This window comes from Sceloporus occidentalis, unplaced genomic scaffold (genome assembly GCF_023333645.1).
Source record: "Sceloporus occidentalis isolate IW3139 unplaced genomic scaffold, rSceOcc1.0.p SCAF_6, whole genome shotgun sequence".
In the NCBI taxonomy this organism is placed as follows: Eukaryota; Metazoa; Chordata; class Lepidosauria; order Squamata; family Phrynosomatidae; genus Sceloporus; species Sceloporus occidentalis.
In genome coordinates, this window is record NW_028316986.1 from 36,392,387 (window position 1) to 36,412,500 (window position 20,114).

Below are 20,114 nucleotides of genomic sequence, written 5' to 3' on the forward strand. Positions count from 1 at the left end.
GCCAGATCACCCTAAATTCCATCATATGCAAAGGAGAATATTTCATACAGATCACACCTCCTTTGATTCAAGAGATATGTTTGAATAAAAGGACAAGAAAAGATTTCTGGGTTATTCAAATGGCTACAACTGTTATCATAACCATTGCATATTGATGTAGACCATGGGTGCCATATGAAATCTGCCTGCTGGATTTACCCCAATCTATTTTTGTCCCCCTTTCCCCATGGTCCCTGTTAGTTCCCCACTGGCAAATTTTCCATGATAAACCCACTGCTTTGCCTTTAAAGTTGCTGGCATATTTCTGGACATTTGGTGGCTGAAATCAAAAGCCCCTTGAAAAGCTACACTTCCATTTTGCATCAACCAGCAAGAATCAATAGTTGGCTTCAAAACAAGATGTTTGATCTCACACACTTTGTTCTAAACCAGAATTTCCCCCTTTCAAGTTTTGTTTTGTTTTTTGTTCAGTCAGTGCCACACAAATTCTGTGGTGAAACAGTACTAGTGAGGGAGTGTGACCTTACAAACAACTTTGGAGTGGAAATGTGATTCTCAGCTGCGTGTAATTGGCCACCCCTAGAGTGGACAAATTCCATGGTGTAACACCACAGTTATTTTTGTGCGTATGGAGTACCACGTCCTGGCTGTTGTGATACAATAGCACAGCTTTAGGAAGAGGACTCAGAAGTTTGATCTAGGACAGAGGTGGGAAACGTGCTACCCTTCAGCTGTTACTGAGCTGCAATTTCCAGCATTCTTCACTTTTTCCTATATTGGATATGCAAGCTAGGAATTGCCATCCTAGAAGATTTGTGCTTGTGTGTGCGTGGTTGCCACTTCTGATCCAGGAAAAGAACCCTTCTATATAAAGAGAATCAGCACATGTCTAAACATCCCTCAAAGTTAACTCAAAGAGTAATTCTAAATATAATCTTCCATTGAACTGGCAATTCTCATAAATTACTCTAATCAGCTGATTACAGTATAGTGCTATGGTTTACTATTTAATTTTAAAATGTGGCATTAAGACCTAGAGTGTTAATGCAGTCAAACAAAATTATTATAATAAAACATAATGGCAAGGTAAATATGGATTGTAGAATGCTCTATATATCAATGCTTTTGTCATATGTGCTGGTTCATTTATTATTCATTTCAGAATGAATCACAGTCCACTGGACAATGGGATGGAAGATTTCTTTAATAACTTTCAGTGCTAATTTAATTCTACTTAAACACACATAGTCTAGTGAATGCCACATGCTTTTCAGCATGATTTTATGTGTAAATCAGGATAATATGTTTTCAGATCATTAAGTAAAAGGAAGCATGAACTAAAACCTATTTAATCAATGAGGTATTGCTTATAAAGTACCACAAGGTCATAAAAAAGATCATTTCAAAGCTATAAGTTTCCTAATTGTAATCAACAACAATCAAATGATGAAAGAAAGTATATCATAATTCCCAGAATAAATTGGCATAAATATATGCCTGTCTTTAAAGATGCTCTGAGGTGCACACTCTCTCCCTCCCTCTCATTTTCACTCAGACATATAAAAAGAATAAATGAAAAAATGAACATGGAATAAGTCAAATACTACACATGAAACACTGAGGTATCTAGATGGACTACAGTGTTTATGCGGTACTGTTAGCAAATTACACATGCTCTTACCAAAATACAAAATAATACAGTATCCAAGTTTTTAACAGCTAACTACACAATATTTTTAAAAGACCAGTTTATTATACCATGTATAAGAATTTCCATTTCTTACAGACATTAAATTCTAAATTTTAAATTTAAATTCTAAATTCTAGAGGTAACTGAACATTTACTACAATAGGTGGTAAAGAATGCAAACAGTTCTTTGGTGATACTTCTTTCTGCCACACATATCTTTATATACTGCTTCTATGAAGCTTAAAGTATGGAAATCCCTAGATCAGGTGCAGTTTGTGTGCCACATGGGGTCCCAAGGGCATTTCTGTGGGACCCAGCTCCCTTCTAGAACATCAAATTGTTAAAAATAATTCTATTTGCAGAAAGGGAGAACTGTGGCAACAGAATCCTCAGTGTTCACTTACCTTACCTTACTGTCTGACCCACACATACTTTGGCCAAAAGAGATGTGAAGAAGTCTACTTTCTCAAGAAGGGAGCCAGTGTGGTGCAGTGGTTTGAGTGTTGGCCTATGGATCTGGAGACCAAGGTTGAAATACCAACTTGGCCCATATAAATCCACTAGATGACCTTGGGCAAGTCACATTCTCTCTGCCACAGAGGAAAGCAAAGGCAAACCCCCTCTGAAGAAACTTGCCAAGAAAATCCTGTGATAGGTTTATCTTAGGGTTACCATAAGTCAGAAACACCTGAAGGTGTACAACACCACTTTCTCAAGAAACCAGAAGTGACCTTCTGTTCATTTCCAGTTTCCTCAGAAAAGACTAGTGAGCCTGACAGAGCTGTAGACAAGTGCTGCTCAAAATTAGGGTCTGTGCACCAGTGCTAGAAAGCTCCCTTGGAAAGCTTTCAGGAAAGGAAGGAAGGAAGGCTTGTCACCAATGGGTGACAATTATAGCGGTAACCCCAAATATGGTACCAGTCTCTGTATATTATCACACCAGCACTTACTGTCTCTCAATCGGCTCCCAAACGTTGATGAAGCGCATGTGTGTGAAAGCCTGGTGTGCTTCCTCATCATCAGGGAATTGTCGGCTCCCTCAACCGTCACTGAATTGTTCTAGGAGAGGGAATTTCCTCTGAACACAAAGTTTCTGCTCTGGTGTGACAATCTTTTATGGAACTTTGGATGGAAAATTGCCAGTCTTTCATATCACACAGTTACACAGCACTGTTATAGATCAGTGATTTTTAACCTTTTCTTTACCAGGGCCTCTTTTTAAATATATATTATTGTCATGGACCTCCTCCCCAGACACAACTCAAGATTTAAAACAACAACAAGAATACCTGAACACTGAACCATTAACACTTACACCATCTGTAAAATCTTTCCCCAAAGGCACCAAAGGGAGAGGGAAAACCTTTCTACTGCTTCTTCCAACTAGTTTGGGACTGCAGCAAATTGAACAGCATCTTACAGGCCCAGCTACTCACTCAGCCTTTGTTTTGGTTCCGGACACATTGTCGGGATGTAGAGGATTGAGGCGCCTTGAAGCCTTCATGGACCGGCTGTGAAAACTCCACAGCCTCTAAGGCACCATGGAGCATAGGCTAAGAACCATTTCTCTAGATCAGGGGTTCCCAACTTTTTTGACTCACAGAACCCTTACTTCTATGGCACAGCCCCTAAGAGGCCTACCTATGTCTTACAAGTTAATGGTGTTTAGAATATATAAGAATATATTCTTATTCTTTGATTTCATTCAATTTTTATTTCTTTCATTTTCCTGGAGCATCCACAGAGCACCTGGGAAGTGAACAAAGAGCCCTAAGGGCTCCTTGGATCACAGGTTGGGAACCCCTGCTCTGGGTGAAATGGAAAGTGGCCTCTGTAACTTCTACACTGTAAAGTCTACATTCACTCACCCCTCCTCAAGACAGAATGAAGGAGGATAAAGGATCTGTAGTGACAAAACCCCACACCACAACCTATTTTCTAATATATAATTGTGATCTTGAACTGTTTTCAAGAAAATGTTTGAGTGCAGTAGTTATGACATTTAGAAATTTCCTCATACTTACCACCAGGAGGTATAGCAATTGTAACAGGCTCACTTATCACATAGCCTTGGCTATTGGAAGCATTCACTTCAACTGTGTAATTTGAAAATGGGATTAATCCACTAATGGAAACCCAAATATTTGCTTCTTTTGTGGTATATAAAATTTGTGTGCCATTTAAAATGGTGTAATTGCCATTATCTGAAAAAGAAAGAGAAAATACTGTCATTTCAATCTGCTATAAAAGGGGTGCCATATATCACACAGTAGCTGGTTGTAATATGTTTTCCAAAATAAATGAAGAATGTTGGATTTAAGCTAGGACAAAGAAAAACATTAAGGGTATGAGATTTACTGACACAAATATTAAAGTATATATCAGGTTGCAAAGTGGTATCCAGTGTCAGTCTTTTCAAGTAGACTCAGCATTTGGCTATGTTCATTACATTCATTAATGAACTGGATTATATTGTAGACATCCTTGTAAAAATTGTATATGACACAAAACTGGGAAGGAAATCTTTTCTAAATTAGGCTATGGATTTGAGTTGAACATTAACAAAGAATTTCCCCTAATACCAAATTTCAAGACAGATTTGGATGTTCTTGCTGAAGTAAAGGATCTAATTTAGATTTTTGATATAAACCAAGGATTCTTTTGAGGTTAACAGAACTCCTGGGGAAGGTTCTGCATATATCTCCATTAGTAATGCTCTCCTTGATTATCTTATTTCTCCAAACTTCACAAACGCCAACAAAGTTCACTGAGAAGGTTGGCAAACTGAAGGGTCCAAGGTAGGAAAATGATAAAGTTCTATCAAGCTATATTGGAGAAAATGATAACTTAGAAAAGAGAGGGTTTTTTAAAGGTAGGCTGTTCCAATCTTTTAATGTTTTAACTAGAGCAGGTAGTTTGAAATAGAGCAGGTATTCAAACTCTGATCTTGCAGAATCCTAGTCCAACCCTCAAGCCACTAACTCTATTTTAGGAGACAGAGAATATCTTTCTTTGGAGTTACTCAGTGACAAATGGGGCAGCTTCTACTACAGAGGTTTTGAGCAGAGGTTTAAATTTTGTAAAACACTGTCCTTTTCTCATTATTTGTAAAAATAGGAGGCCAGGATACTATTGACTAGAGAAATGGTTACAGCCCACTTCCAGTTTTCCCAGACTAAACTTCACCATCACTACACAACAAACAGTACTTTCACTTTTCTTCTCTTAGTGAACAGGGAAATGGGTCCCAAGTCCACCCAAATTTGGCTTATCAGGCATAATTATGTATACTGTTTCTTTAGCACCAATTATGTATACTGTTTCTTTAGGACCAACATACAATGCAGTAGCAGTATTTAAATGTATAGTATGTTATGTAGGAAAGCAATAATATGCACTATTTCAACATGGGATAAATGTAATTAGAACACACAAAATGTAGGTATAGCTATGGGGAGAGGAACAAAATAAGGACATTGCCTTTCAAATTTTGCACCTGCCCATGAAATTTTCCTTCAGTTCCAAAATGCATAACAATACAGTAAGTTGAAGTTTCACTTGACCATTTAAAAATATAGTTTAGGCTTTAAGGAAAAGAAGCGAGCAAAGTTATAAAGGGAATGAAAACATAAGAAGTGTAAGAATGTTGTATGTGAATAATTTTCAATGCCTTACTCTCTGCAATGCTAGAGATTTGTAGACTGGGGAGTATATCTCCATCTACTCCCTCCACTGGAAGTATCCTTTGACTCCATCAGTTCTCAAGGAGATGCCAAGCCAAAAGATTAAGTAAAGTAGATCCAAAAAACACACACAGGCCTGTTACAGACTGCCAAAATAAAGCTGCTTCGGGTCTCTTTGGAGGTATGCTATTTAAATGATGCATGGGTCCTAAGAGTCCAGAGGTTGTGCCAAAGCCACACTCCATTCCTAAGCACTGGAGTGCAGCTTTGGTGCAGCTTCTGGATTCTTAGGGTGCATGCATCATTTAAACAGCATACCTCCAAAGAGACCTGAAGCAGCTTTATTTTGGCAGTCTGTAACAGGCCACACTCCTCCAGCATTACCACCCAAGGTATGGTCACCACAGGCCCTCTGAGCTTGTCTTCCAAAGCACCCAGATAGACCAACATGTTTTAGGGTTACGGGACCCCCACTGGCAGTTACAAGGTAATTTAAAAATATAGCCATGTTAGTCTGGAAAATCAGTATGCAAAGGGATCTTACAACACCTTTGTGCCTATTTGAAAGAAAGAAGCTGATAGCATAAGCTTTCATAGACTAGTCAAGCCAACTTACTCAGGTTCATGTTTGGGAGTGGAGAACCCAAAGACAGACCTATGTAAGTTGTCTGTGTATGAGAATGTCGATTCCAATTCAAAACCTTGTGGCTATGGAAATGAGGTGGCAAGTACAGTTTTAATGATGGTTAAAAAAGGCAGCAAGAAAGATATTGTCAGATACAGTTAAGGAAAGTAGATAACCATATGAATGAGTATTGGAATGCAGTGTGGGAAACAGAGAAGGATGTGATTTGGTACAGCATTTCGCCTGGGTCTTTCCTCCCTCACCCTTTCTTACAGCAAAACCATGCCTCCCAGCAGGGTGGTGGCGGTGAGCTGTTCCTCCTACCTCTGTCCATGCCTTCCTCCAGGTCAGTCCTCTTCTCAAAGAATAAATCCAGCACCCATTCCACAGGCCTTCTAGCAAGCCCACTTCTCCCTGGCTACAGTGCTGCATCATATAGTTGGCTTGCTTTATCTCCTTGCATGTTTAGCTTCTACATCTCCCTAGTGCTCCTTAATGGCTTTTCAGTGCAGCTGTCTGCATTCTCTTCATTACTGGAAACCCTGCAGCTGGGAGTGTCCTCAGTTTGGGAGAAATAGCAGAAGAGCAGATGGGTAGCATGGCAATTCCCAATACTCTCTTTTAGAGGGCAATGTCCTCATTTTGCCTATCTGTCTGTATCTATACCCCAGTACCACCATCTCCGTAACCATGTCCCTGACTGGCAGAATATAGATAGTAAGAAGTCATTCATAGACCAAAGAAGTGATTGTTTTCATTGTGTGTTCAATCTGCAAAGCCCACTTTCAGTCCCCTAACAAATATTAGTTTTTCTGTTTCAAAATGCTGCCGAGAAAGAGCTATCAGCAAAGCAACACTTTGTTCTGTTGCCTAGATAACAACATTAATACACAGTAATTATATAATTAGTTGTAACATTAAGTTCTAGTTATAGCAGAATGATTACTTGGCAATTATGAGAAGTATATAATTACTCAATAATTATGAGAAGTGCGTAATTACATAACCATTTTATTCAGCTTCCCCCCCAAAATGAACTTGCACATTTATAATGAGTTAGGCATCGCAGGAGTTCAAATTGCGCTTTGCTTCAAATTCAAATGGAGAAGATGGTGACAGATCTCCTAACATGAATTATGCATAGAATAAAGGTTTCTTAACCAAGCAACTTGTAGTATTGGTAAGTAAAACACTATACCCCCCCCCCACACACACACACCTGCATTCTCCCTTACAAATGCAGGTTTTCAAATTACTCATGCTGAGAGTGACACACAGTATGCAGTTTTGCCACTTCTCACTGCATAAACTTGACTTTCAGTGGGCTGGAAAATGCAACCACATTGGTTCAGCCTGAAAGAAAGTGCGACACTGATAAGCATTTCATATCATTCAATGGCATTCCTGACTACTCTGCCTCAGCTTGGATTCTATTTGTGAGTATAAGTGGGTAGTGTATTCCTCTTTCCATTTTTCATATGTGTCCTTCTTCCCACCTGACTTGCAATTCTAAACCCAGCAGTTTGACAACAAGAACGTGCCTCCTGCCTGTATGAGCAATAGCTTGGGATACTGGTAAATTTCAAGGGCAGTTGTTTCCTTTCTGAGTAACACTTTATGACTATTTGTTTTGGCCCTTCCCTTTCCTGACAGAATTCTCAACCACAATAGTTTCATCAACAAACTTCTGTCAGCTCTATTCAGCAAGGCCATATCTGCAATAAACTATTATACAGGCAGTAATAAGTGTGACTTTAAGCTAGCCTTCTGCTTACAGGCATGCAGGAGGATCTTGTCTTGTCCAGATCTGTCTGTGAATAGACAGGGTAGGGTGCCATCTTGTCCTTTGCCTCAGGGAGCAAAATGCCTTCTGCCAGCCCTGGTAGATAAACCTTATTTCAGGGCTAAATCACACACACATACACACACACACACGTATATTTGTAGCTGTTGTTGTGTGTCTTCAAGTAATTTCTGACCTATGGTGACACTAAGGTGAACCTGTCATGCGGATTTCTTGACAAGATTTATTCAGATGGGGCTTGCCCTTGCCTTTCTCTGGGGCTGAGAGAGTATGATTTGCCCAAGGTCACCCAGTGGATTTTTGTGGACAAACAGGGATCTGAATGCTGCAAAATATTTTTCTTAGATGGTATAATGGATTACATTATTTGGAAGATTGCCAAGAAATGTAGTTACCGGGTTTCTAACATGTATTATAGCTATGGAATATATCTCTATATATTTAAGCTTGCTTAAAGACTAATATATGGTCCAAAACAGACTGCATAAATGACCCACTCTGATACTGCTGGCTAGGAAATCCTGAGAACTGCACCAGACCTCTCTGACAGAGAAGGCTAAATGTCTCACAAAACTACAGTTCCCAGAATTCCCTTGCATTAAGCTAAGGCAGTTAAAGCAGTCTCAAACTTGATTATTTCTGCACTGTGTTTTGGACCTATGTTATCTTGCTGGATCATCTGTTTGTAATCAATAAAGCTGTGGTTTGTATCATAAGTGGCTTTATTGTACTCCTGCCCTGGGCAGGACAAGTGTGAATCAGGCACTCAAGAACATTAAAGATGGCTTTAGAAAGGATTAGGGAATTATTGTTGTTGTTGTTATGTGCCTTCAAGTGAATTCTGACTAATAGCGACCTTATCATAGGGGGTTCCTGGCAACTTTCATTCAGAGGAGGTTTGGTTTCCTCTAACACTGAGAAAATACAACCTGCCCAAGGTCACCCAGCAGGTTTCCATAGCAGAGTGATGATTTGAACCCAGGTCTCCCAGAGTCCTGTTCCAACACTCAGTTACTACAACATGGTCATTATATTTATATTGTCAGCAAATATTCATCAGGATAGATATATGCTAAGCAAAGGTTCAGAGGCAGATCCACCAAATATCATTTGTTTGGAAATTACAAGCAGGAGAGGGCTGTTGTCTTCATGTCTTCCATGAAGGCTTCCCAAGAAACATCTGCTTGGCTGTTATGGAAACAGGATGCTTGACTTGTTTAATCTACCATGGCTCTTCTTATGTTCACTGAGATGTGCTACAACTCAGTCTAGAGCCAACACTTGCAAAGTAGTTGTATGGCTATTCTGTCCCTGCAAGTATAAGGAGATGGGATAATGGCACTGGCTGGCAAAGCCGTTGTTGTCACAGATGAGATGACAATATTAATCATTCTTAGGCCAAGGAATAAATATAACTTGAATGTCGGTCATTACACAATTTTGGCACTTATTAAATGCCATTATAAATGCAGACAGTACCAAAATAATCCAAATGACAAACAGCTCAGACTCGTTTTTTCCATCAACCAGCAGACCCAATATCTAATCATACAGGAGATCCAGTTGCTGTTAAATATTTCACCAATCACACTATAATAGTTCCCCCCCCCCCCAATATTTCACTAAGGATCAGCTTTAAAACCTCTTGGAAATGATCCATGGAAGAACACTTATTTTTCTTTCTCAGGGCTTGTTCATACTGTCATCCTGCAGTTGGGACATAAACAGAACAGAGCAGGAAATATTATTATTTTTCTCTGTACCGTCTTTATTGCGGAGAGTACCACCCTGAATATATTTTTAAAAGTCTTGTTGGTGGGTTATAGCCCCTTTCTGAAGTTTTTCCTGCAACCATATACATGAAGCATGGTCTAAGAATGACAGATCAACATTGTGCAAAAATATGTGTTGGGGTGGGACTCATTTAAACCACGGGAGCCAAATGCCAGAAACAGAACCTGTTTATACCAGTGGAAACTTAAGCAAAGAGATGACAGTCACCCAAACATGACTTCCCTTGATCTTCCACCTCTTTTCATTAATTATATCATAACAGTAACACTCTATGAAATTCACAAAGGGCAAAAGTTACACACCACCTATGTGAGGCTTGCCTTTGAAGCAGAAGTCTCAAATATCTGATTCTTTGGGTTGGCTGTTCCCTTTGACAGCCCAGGCCAGCCTCCCATTGTGCTTGCTAAGATCAGGTTGTGTAAGTAGCACTAACAAAATGACAAGTAAATGCCACAGAGAGCAATGATGCAGGGAGATGAAGGCTGTTTTTCTTTTCCTTATACTGTCTACAACCTGTAGCTCATGCAACTTCTTTCTTTGAATACAACAACAAGACTTTTATCTCATAGACTCACAAATCCTGCTGTGAAGAAAAAGGTGAAAAATGAACAACCCCTTGACTCAAGTGTACTTAGGGGCTTGTTGTAAGCAAGGAGGTTCACAAAGCAGATGTATTATAGGCCGGATAAAGTCTGCAGGCTATCATCTCCCCCGCTGTGTGAGCAAAGGTCGGAAATGCATAAGCCAGAGATACTGAAAGGCATGTATCTTTTTTCCCCTTTTACTTTCACATCATTCTGTAGTTATTAAATAAGTCAAGATACAGGTTTACGTGTCTGGCTAAAAGCAAAAATAAACTTACATCAACTATGTAATCAGTGGATATGACTTGGGTGAAAAAGGATCAACAGAGATTGAATGTAAAAAATGAGGGGATTAAAAATACTTTCCCACAGACAGAAGTATCATGCAGACAACTCCTTTTCAGGGATTAAAAAAACCCTCAGTGATGAGGGAACAGCTCTAAAGATGCAGTTTTATTAAAATAGACAGTAAAAGGGAATTTTTATCCTTACTTATGAATCAGAATTTCCTTTCTGATAGTGAACAGAATTATAGTTTATGTAACTAAGAAATACTCTTCCTTTAGACTGGTACAAATGGATTATCACTTTCATTGGAGAATGGGAATTTGCTTCTTCAGAAGGAAATACATCTAGAAATCCTAAAACTTAATATTAAAAATTCACAGACTTTTCCCCTCTTCTCTAATCATAGTAGATCCCACTGAAGTTGAATGAGGGGAGATTCAAGACAGATTAAAAAAAAAACTGGTCTTTTTCTCATAGGGCCCAGTTAGACTCTGGAATTTGTTACCACAAAAAGTAGTGGTGGTCATCAATGTGAAAGTCTTTAAAAGGGGACTGGACAAATTCATGATCAATGGGTCTCTCAGTGGCTATCAGTCATGAATCAGTCTCTACAATCAGAGATAGTATGCTTCGGTATATAAATTGCTGGGGAGCACAAAGTAAAAGATGCAGTCACAGTCATGTCCTGCCTTTGGGCTTTCCATAGACATCCAACTGGCCAGTGTGTGAACAAAACGTTAGAAAGTTCAAACTTTTGTGTCATCTTTTCCTTCTTTGGAGTGAAAAAGAAACAGAAGTTACCTTCTGAGACAAAGATAATACAGATCTTTAAGCATTTCACACTTCTTGGGTCCATGGTCCAAAAGCAAATTCACAGATAACAAATGTTTCTTTTTCTTCTTGTGGTTAAATTATGATATAGTTGAAAAGGATACAGAAAAGAGGGGGGCAGGTCTTTGGGATGTATGTTGAAGAAATGAGCTGTGTACTGCTCCTCAGTCTAGAATGCTATGCAACTGCAACAGTCACTATAAAAACAATCTCTGCCCAAGTCTCATAGATTTTTCTCCCCTGGTACCTGAGATATCAGAGAGATATGGAGGAAAATAAGCAGATCAATTTAAATGGTCTTGCACACCAAATGCTTACACCATCATTACCAGACAACTCAAAGGAAGAGGGAGGTTTAATTAATAATCCTACAGCAGTGAGTTATTGCATTCTTCTGAGTCTTCAGCTAACTTGGAGAAATTATAGATGTTACCCAAAATAATCTGGGGGCAAAATCAGAGTATGTCTGAGCTAATTCATGATTGCTTTGGAGAATGTGCATTCTTCTGACTCTGATCCCCTCCCCCCACCCTTTTCCCCCCAGGTAGATACCTCTTGGCAACTATCTCTGGCCAATTTATCCCCCCCCCCATATTTTCTATATGGAATTGTATACAAACATAGGGCTATAAAGAATGCAACACATGCTATAAGCTTTGCCAAGTACCCCTGTTGGTGAGTGAGAATGAAAATGTGAAGAAATTGTTCAAAACATATCTCTCTTTTTTACTCAGTACCCATGTAAATAGGTGCATAAAACTCTTGTGGATTGCTGGTGCATGAATTACTGCTGTCCTGGGCTTATCATCCTATGGGGTTCACTAAACTGAAATAACATAAATGGGTCTCCTTTCCCATTCTTCTTGTAATCATTGTCACAAGAATTTTAATGCCTCATATATTCCTGTAATTTTTTTCCCTCTGAGCTGTACTGTTTTGACCTTTTCAATATTCTGTAATTTGACTGGCTGGCCATTTCAAGTTCTCTCCTTTTTACAGCCTTATTAACTTGTAGGAAAGAGGTGAAGTGGACAGCCAATCAGAATACATAATATTGCAAAGGTCATAGTAGTACAGTATAGTTCCAAGCAGACATGCAATGCTATCTGTTAGGCATTAGCATTCCAATTTCTTATTCATGTTGCAAAGATAGTAACAGGAACAGCAAATGGCACAACATCAAGCCATTCATGGCAAAGACAGTAATAGAATGGAAACAGAATAAACCAAATTTTCTTCTTTTTCATTTTCTTTTTGCATTCAGAAAAGGAAGGAGAGAGTCCTATTTTTCTCCTACTTCTTCCACTGCATACAATGTATCAGATAAATTGCAATATTAATCTGATCTACTGAATGTATAGCAAAAAATCATTTTAGATTGATGTTACAATTTTTTTAAACATTCCCAAGTGGCCTTGCTAAGTAACAAAACTACACAGGTAGATGTACAAAAGAACATATAAACCATAAAGAGATTAAAGACTCTTCTCAAAAGGTTAATTTAGAGCAACAGAGGCTCAGGACAATATTAAAACAAACAAGTCTGCAAACAACTGAACATCAGCAAACAATTCCAGGCACAAAATTGTGTTTCATCGATACACACAAAATATGTAGAAAATGACCAGGTAGAATTCCCATGTTAAGGAAATGGAGATTGACTAGAAAAGGCACAAAGACTTTGCTCTGGATCCTTTTATAGGCTGCATCTGCACTGCAAGAATAATGCAGTTTGACACTGCTATAACTGTCATGGTGCAATCCTATGGCATATTGAAATTTGTAGATTGTTATGGCACCAGAACTCTCTGACAAAAAAAGGCTAAATAATAATCTTAATAATAATAATAATAATAATAATAAATTATTTCTATTCCGCTTTTCCGCCACAATACTCACAATACTACAAGTCCCAGAATTCTACCACATTGAGTGGCAGTTAAAACAGTGAACCAACACAGATATTGCAAAATGCCAGTAAGCCTTTGGTGATTCCCTTTCTAAATGGAATCAAATCCAGGTAAGAGCTAGAATCCCTGCAAAGTGTCACCACTCAAAGAACTGTAATGCACATAAGAACTGTATAGTAAAGTAAAGACCAGATCTGAGAGTCCTTTATTCAGACCTGGTGTGTTTATCTGTTACTTTATTTACGTTGGGTTGAACTAAAGCATTCTACTGCTGATTTTTTCTCTCTTTCATTATTGAAGCATCAACAAAAAATATGGTATTTGTTGCTATAATTCTCAAGATTTTTTTAAAAAAAGGATCCAAACATTTATGTTGTTCCATATTATTTATATTTATTTATTTCTAAAGTGCTGTAAATGTACACAAGCACTGTTCCTAGTACCAGAAAGATTCTTCTAAGTTGAGATGAGCTGCTCTGGTCTTCAGGGATACCTCTAAGCATGGAAATTCCATTCTTAAATATTATGACTAATAGCCATGAATAAAATCTATGTACACATATTTCCCTAATCAGTGTTCAAATAGTCTATAAAACTTGGTGAACCCTGGTCTCCAAATCTATTAAAATCACTCCTACAGAGACACTGCTATTAGTCTTGGCACACTGGTCTAATACACTTTGAATTAAGGGTGACTGATGGATTCACTACCAAACCCATTCTAGATTTCACCACTGCTTCTCCTACAATTGTTCTCAGTTGAATGGGAACCTTGCTGGTACTGGACTTTAGTTACATCAGCATAGCCCTTATTCAGCTTCTAATAACCCTGGAAGGAACCGTGGTAAAACCTGGAATGGATTTGGAAGATTTGCAATCTCCAGCATGGTAGATCCACCAGCTGCCCCTGCTCTGACTCTATTAAAATGGTCAGTCTAAATCTAAGTAGAATGATACCGCAGTTTACTGTTTTGTCTTGTTTTGTTTTGTAATAATGTATATGTGATGATGTTGTTTTAATTTGTTGGTTTTAATTATAATTGATTTAATAACTTTTTAAGGGGGGGAGGGAAGTAGATTTTGATGTATTGCATTTTATTACTGTTAGCCGCTCCAATTGACCTCAATGGGGTGGGATATAAATATATTATTATTATTATTATTATTATTATTATTATTATTATCCACACGCTGGACTCTTGTTTCCTCATTCCCAATCTTCTATGGCACACATAGTCACTCTCCAGTCATCCATGCTTCCTTGCCTTTTGGGATTTTCAGAAAGTATTCTTAATTATTATACATAACCACAGTTTCTATTTTCTTAACTTCAACTTCCCAGACTCTGTTTTTAGGGTCATATACCCTAGGATTAACCCAGGGACTGGAAATTTAGTGATGAAAATCATGTAGGTGTATCATTACTCTTTTAAAAACAGTGCCTTAAAGTTATAGTTACTCAGCTTTGGCTCGATTGCATCCATAACATGTTTATATTTAGTGGAGGCCTTTTTTGTGCTTTTCTTTGTTGCTTGCAAACAAGCACAAAACGTTTTTTTTTTTTAGTTGATGGATAAGTTGGCCTTTTTTACAGTTGGATCAGAATCTCAAACCTTTTAATTATTCTCTAATGTTGAAGATACATTGCAAGGAATTTAAAATGGATTAATTCTGTGACCTTTATATAAAAGAAGTCAGCAGTGCCCATCAAAAACAATCCTGTCTGTTACTTTGTGAATTCAGCTCTGAATATTCTTTCCAAGGTCTACACCCTCCAAGTTCCATTCATTGTTGTTTACACTATAACAAGAAATCCCCAAAGTCCTCATTCTTTAACAAGTTGTTTAACCAAACACCTCTCTAGGCTGCAAGAGTTTAATTGCTTCTCAATGTCATAAGGTAAACAAAGTAAAGATCCATGCAGGGCATATCTTAATTGAGCAATCAGAATACATGACAGCATTATATCATTTTACTAGTGCTTTTCTTTGAAGCTAATGAGATCCAAAAGGGTTTTCAGAAACTACATGGATGCAATGTGTGTCCAGGTTAAGCAGGAACAACCCATTTGGAGTGACTCATGTCACATCATTTACTACCCACCCTCTTGTTCTTTCTTATAGTTCATTAATGTATATGCAGTCTTTTCTTTCCCAGTCTAAATAACTACTGCTACACTATGATATTTAAGAGTGTGTTGCTGCCTGTGCCCAGAAGGGGTGCAGTTTTATTCAAGGTGAACACAGAAATACTGCCTTTGGTGATGGGTCTGAGAAGTTTAGGAAACTAGTAAATGTCCATAGGCACTATACATATACTGAATTCTTCATTTAACAAAACTGAAGATATATTAATTACACTTTAACATGATTTACTTTTGATTCTGAAAGTTGGTTGGATGAAACAAAGCTGAGCCATTTAACCACTGCAAATCCTTTCTGTCACTCTTTGAAGAGATGACATGAAACATCTTGACCAACTGTCAGTAACAATATGCAAAGGGACCTTGTAGCATCTTTGAGACTAACTATGCAAAAGAAGTTGTAGCTTAAGCTTTCGTTGACTTGGTCTACTTCCTCAGAATGAAAGAAATCTCAGTTCAAACCATTGCCCATTACATTTAACACAAAAATTAGTGTAATCCTCTGTCTGGCATGTTTTTTTTCACCGAGTTGTACTACCAGTAAGAGTGGAAATAGTTTATCTGGTATAGTAAGAGAACTGAAATACAGTGATGTCTGTACAGTTGTACAGAAATACAGTTGATGTCTGTGGGCTTGCCATCCGTGGATTTAAGCATCCATGGAGAGCAAGTCCCATTGCTTTCAATGAGAGTGCATGCAAACTGCCATGTGCATGTTGTACTCACAATTAAGGTCAATGGGACTCAAGGTCCCACATTTTTTCTTACCCAGAATGGATCCCCCATGGATCTGAAAGGTGGACTGTAGTATGAGATTAGTTAAGTTTTGCAATGGTAGACATCTCCCATGCACTAAAAAGAACTCTAATTTATCAGCTAGTATCCCCACTTGTTTTATTTGTACCCTTGATTGGCCAATACATTACAATATAAATGGAGATCTGCTTTCTGGAATGATGTTTATAATTCATGGTTGTCAATAAGAGTTTTCATTGTGCTAGGGGGAAAGACTAGTTAAGCAACACAGAGAAAAGGGGTTTTTGAAATTCATGATCAAATATCTAGATTGATTGTGTCACTTGCACTTGTATTGATTTAAATTGGAGGACCTGACCCAAGAGAATAATAAAAATGTGGAATAAAACTGATTTATGATAACAAAATAAATCTGTGTGTCATAACAAATTGGTGCCTTTTAACGTGTTCACTGTCCAAATTTATGTATTTTCATATAGGCTTTCTGAAATAGTGACCCAACTGAAAAGAAACCGTGTGATTAAGAGACATAGCATAAATGCCAATACCATCAAGCCCCAGCATCATTACAGTTTGTTGTAATGTTCCACTAAGAATGGAAATGAACATCTGATACTCAACAAGATGCTAGCTCTGCCCATTGAACTTAAATCTGACTTCTTACATTCTGCTTGTTTGTAACTATGCTGCTGAAAAGTTTCAATTATGTAGGTGAAAATAAATTTGAAGGTCAGCTTTGTTCAGAAGGTCCAATGCTAAATGTGGTTGCCCAGTAGTGTAAAAAACAAACAAACTAACAACCCCCCCCCCCCCCCATGATTTAGTCCCACATAAACTATTTATTTAGTTGTTAACTCTCCACTGTAAATTGGGAATCACAATGGGCTGAGATACATATGATAAGTGCAAAACATAGGTATTTGTTCTTCATATCACAATATTCAGTTAAGAGATTCCATTATTACTTCACTTACCCTTTAGTTAAGGAAACCTCTAATATACTTTTCGATATAATCACTTGGCGACTGTCAGCATCTTGACTTTATTCATGAAAAAAGAGGTAATATACCTATGATCAATATTCTGATCTTAAATTAATACCATGTACAGTGGGACAGTCTATTACTATTGCTGATTATGTCTAAACCCATTATGATCTCTTGGTAATATTAGATGATTCTATCAGTGTACACAAATGGCTTTGCTTATTTGTTAGTTACTTATTCTCTTCATTTTCTTTATACCCTGCCTTTCTCCTGGAATGGGACCCAAGTTGGCTCACATGGTTTGATGATCATGGCTGTTACAATACTTTCCTACAAATTAAATATTTGCTGTAACAGAACTAGGAGGCATCTTCACTTGAACACTGGGAATTTGGAGAAGGATCTCATATGGAATGCCATGTGACTGACTCTGTACTAGTCAACAGCAGTATAAATACTATTCATAGATTTTCTCCAAAATTTTAATTCTTCAGCAAGAGTGTTTTTCTACCTTTTTTTTTGGTTTTGGTGGGGTTTTTCCCCCTTTTTTTATTTTTTACAAACCATTTTTGTATGCAGAAAAAGCAAGGCCACAAAGAATAGGGACCCTTTTACACTTATCCATTGTAGCACTATGATTCCACTTTCACTGGAGGAAATACTGAAAAAATATATCTGAGAAGAACATAAAAAGTGAGAACTCTTTCCAAATCCAGTGTTTCACAAACATTTCCTGGACAGGTTTGTCATCCAGTTCCTAGTTTGAGCACCACTTTTTTCAAAGGTGTTTCCTCTTTCTGCCATAGTTAGGATTTATGGACACTATTGTTTTAATTTAGTGCTAATTACATTTATCAGTTACATAGAACATTGTTATATATTAACTAATTAGTGCTTACAACACCTATAAAGTAGTATTATCTTTTGGAATAAACATACAGAAAACTACGGAAAGATTAATAAATTGTCCCAGGTCATACAGTAAATGAATCTTGTGGTTAGTATTAGAATTTGATAGTTTTCATTAAAGCAATAGCAATATTGATATGCATGAAATGTTTCTTATTAATATGTGAACCCTCAAATTTAATATGATGCATCCTCTAGGTTTTGCCTACAGGAGAATATTCACACTTCAGTTAAAATGTAACACTCTACTTTCTATGCAGACACATGTGTGTATGTCTCTCTCTCTCTCTCTCTCTCTCTCTCTCTCTCTCTCTCTCTCTCTATATATATATATATATATATATGACACATTATTTTTGAATGAGTATTTGATAAAGGAGAAGGCGTTACCAAATATCTCCTACTGCTCCTAAAATCTTTTTTTTTTTTTTTTGAGACCACTTGTTCAAAGCAACATTGAAATCACAACATATCTATGTCTAATGGACCATCAACTCTTGGAAAAAATGAAGCCATCATGACAGAATGACATGATTTTGTTACATGAATTTACATTATGCACCTTGCAATGCATTTGTAACAGACAATCTATGATGTAATGTGAAAATAAGAAATCAAAACTTTAAGCAACTGTCAGTACTAACAAGCATTTAACTCCACAAATATGCATATGCACACACTCAACAGGCAAGATTGTTGGAATTTTGTGATATCAAATAGGCAAACCTTTATCAACAGGTAGAATTCAAAGATATAGCTGGGTAAGTCTGTAGAATCAGTATGTAGAGAGATCTTGCAGCACCTTTGAGACTAACTGGAAGAAAGATGTTAGCAGCATGACCTTTTATAGACTTCCTCAGATGCAGTCATGGGCAAGTCACACTCTCTCAGCCTCAGAAGAAGGCAATGGCAAGCCTTTTTTGAAAAAATCTTGCCAAAAACACATCATCATACATGTTAAAGTGGAATGTATCATAATAATTGTGTGAATGATCAAGGGGAAATGTAACCAGAGGATAACAAATTTGAATGTTCCATATTAGTGCTTTCCATGATTGACTTTTAGTTATTTTCAGATTTTGCAAATTTAAAAAATAGTATATTGGTCAATCTTCCTCAATTTGGTGTTCTGCCAATGTGTTAGTGACTGCATTTCTCATCATCCAAACAGCATGCTCTTCTGACTTTTTAAACAGACTCACAGCAGTGTGAGGCTCCCTGCACTCTCTAGAGAAAGGCACATTTGTTGGAATGAAGAAAAATGTGTGCCTCTTCTCAGAATTCTAGACACAACAGGACTTCATTCAGGAGCATTATAGGAAGTGCAGAAAGGTCAGGAGGCTGGTAAGAACCTCACAGGCTGGCCAGTAGGTGGGATTTTGGATTTTTAAAGCTTTCAAAGCTCCCTCCCTCCCTCCCTCCCTCCCTCTCTCCCTCCCTCTCTCTCTCTTGAAAGTGTGACTAAAGTTGTCTCCCTACCCTGAAAGGAGCAGACATACCACTTTAAAAACAGGCAACTAGTTAACTCAAAAAACTTGCAATGCTTTTGATTCCATTTGACATTTAACATTCTGATTTAGAGAAGAATTTGTCTGGAAGAGCAGCATCAGATTTGTAGAGCAATTTAGGATTACAACCTGAGCATATTCCAAACCAGGGTGCAGCCCAAAGTGGTTTTTCTAATGTAAAAACGGCTTACTTCAGCTGAACTGGGAAGGGAGCTGCCAAGAGAAGGTGACCTCATATACATCCAGACTCTGCACTGGAAGGTAAGGAAAGTACTGTTTGGGTTTTTTTCCTGGCTTGAGCTCTGAGCCTAGACACTCAGATGTCAGCAGTGACTGGGAATGCATTTGTACAGTTAAAGATAGTGCTCCAACTGTTCCCCATTCCTGGAGAAGTTGCTTGTATCCCTTTTGGATTACTCTAAACTGCTCTACATGGGGCTGCTTTTCAAAAGTGCCCAGATATTCATTTGGCCTAAAGAGTTGTAGCCAGATTGTTAACTGGAGCTGGCTACAGGGAGCACACACCTTCTATGCAGCAATAACTGCACAGGGTGATGTTCAATTTTCAGGCACAATTCAAATTGCTGATGTTGACCTACAAAG

The 20,114-nt window shown here is 37.9% G+C and overlaps 1 protein-coding gene across 1 annotated transcript in view; it reads right to left on the reverse strand.

Moving 5' to 3' along the window:
- Positions 1–20,114, reverse strand: part of USH2A (usherin) — a 665,032-nt gene that overhangs the window by 264,914 nt on the left and 380,004 nt on the right. Inside the window, exon 37 of the mRNA XM_089528326.1 lies at positions 3,715–3,894. Within this exon, the coding sequence (XP_089384452.1) occupies positions 3,715–3,894 (180 nt within the window). The remainder of the gene's footprint in view (positions 1–3,714; positions 3,895–20,114) is intronic.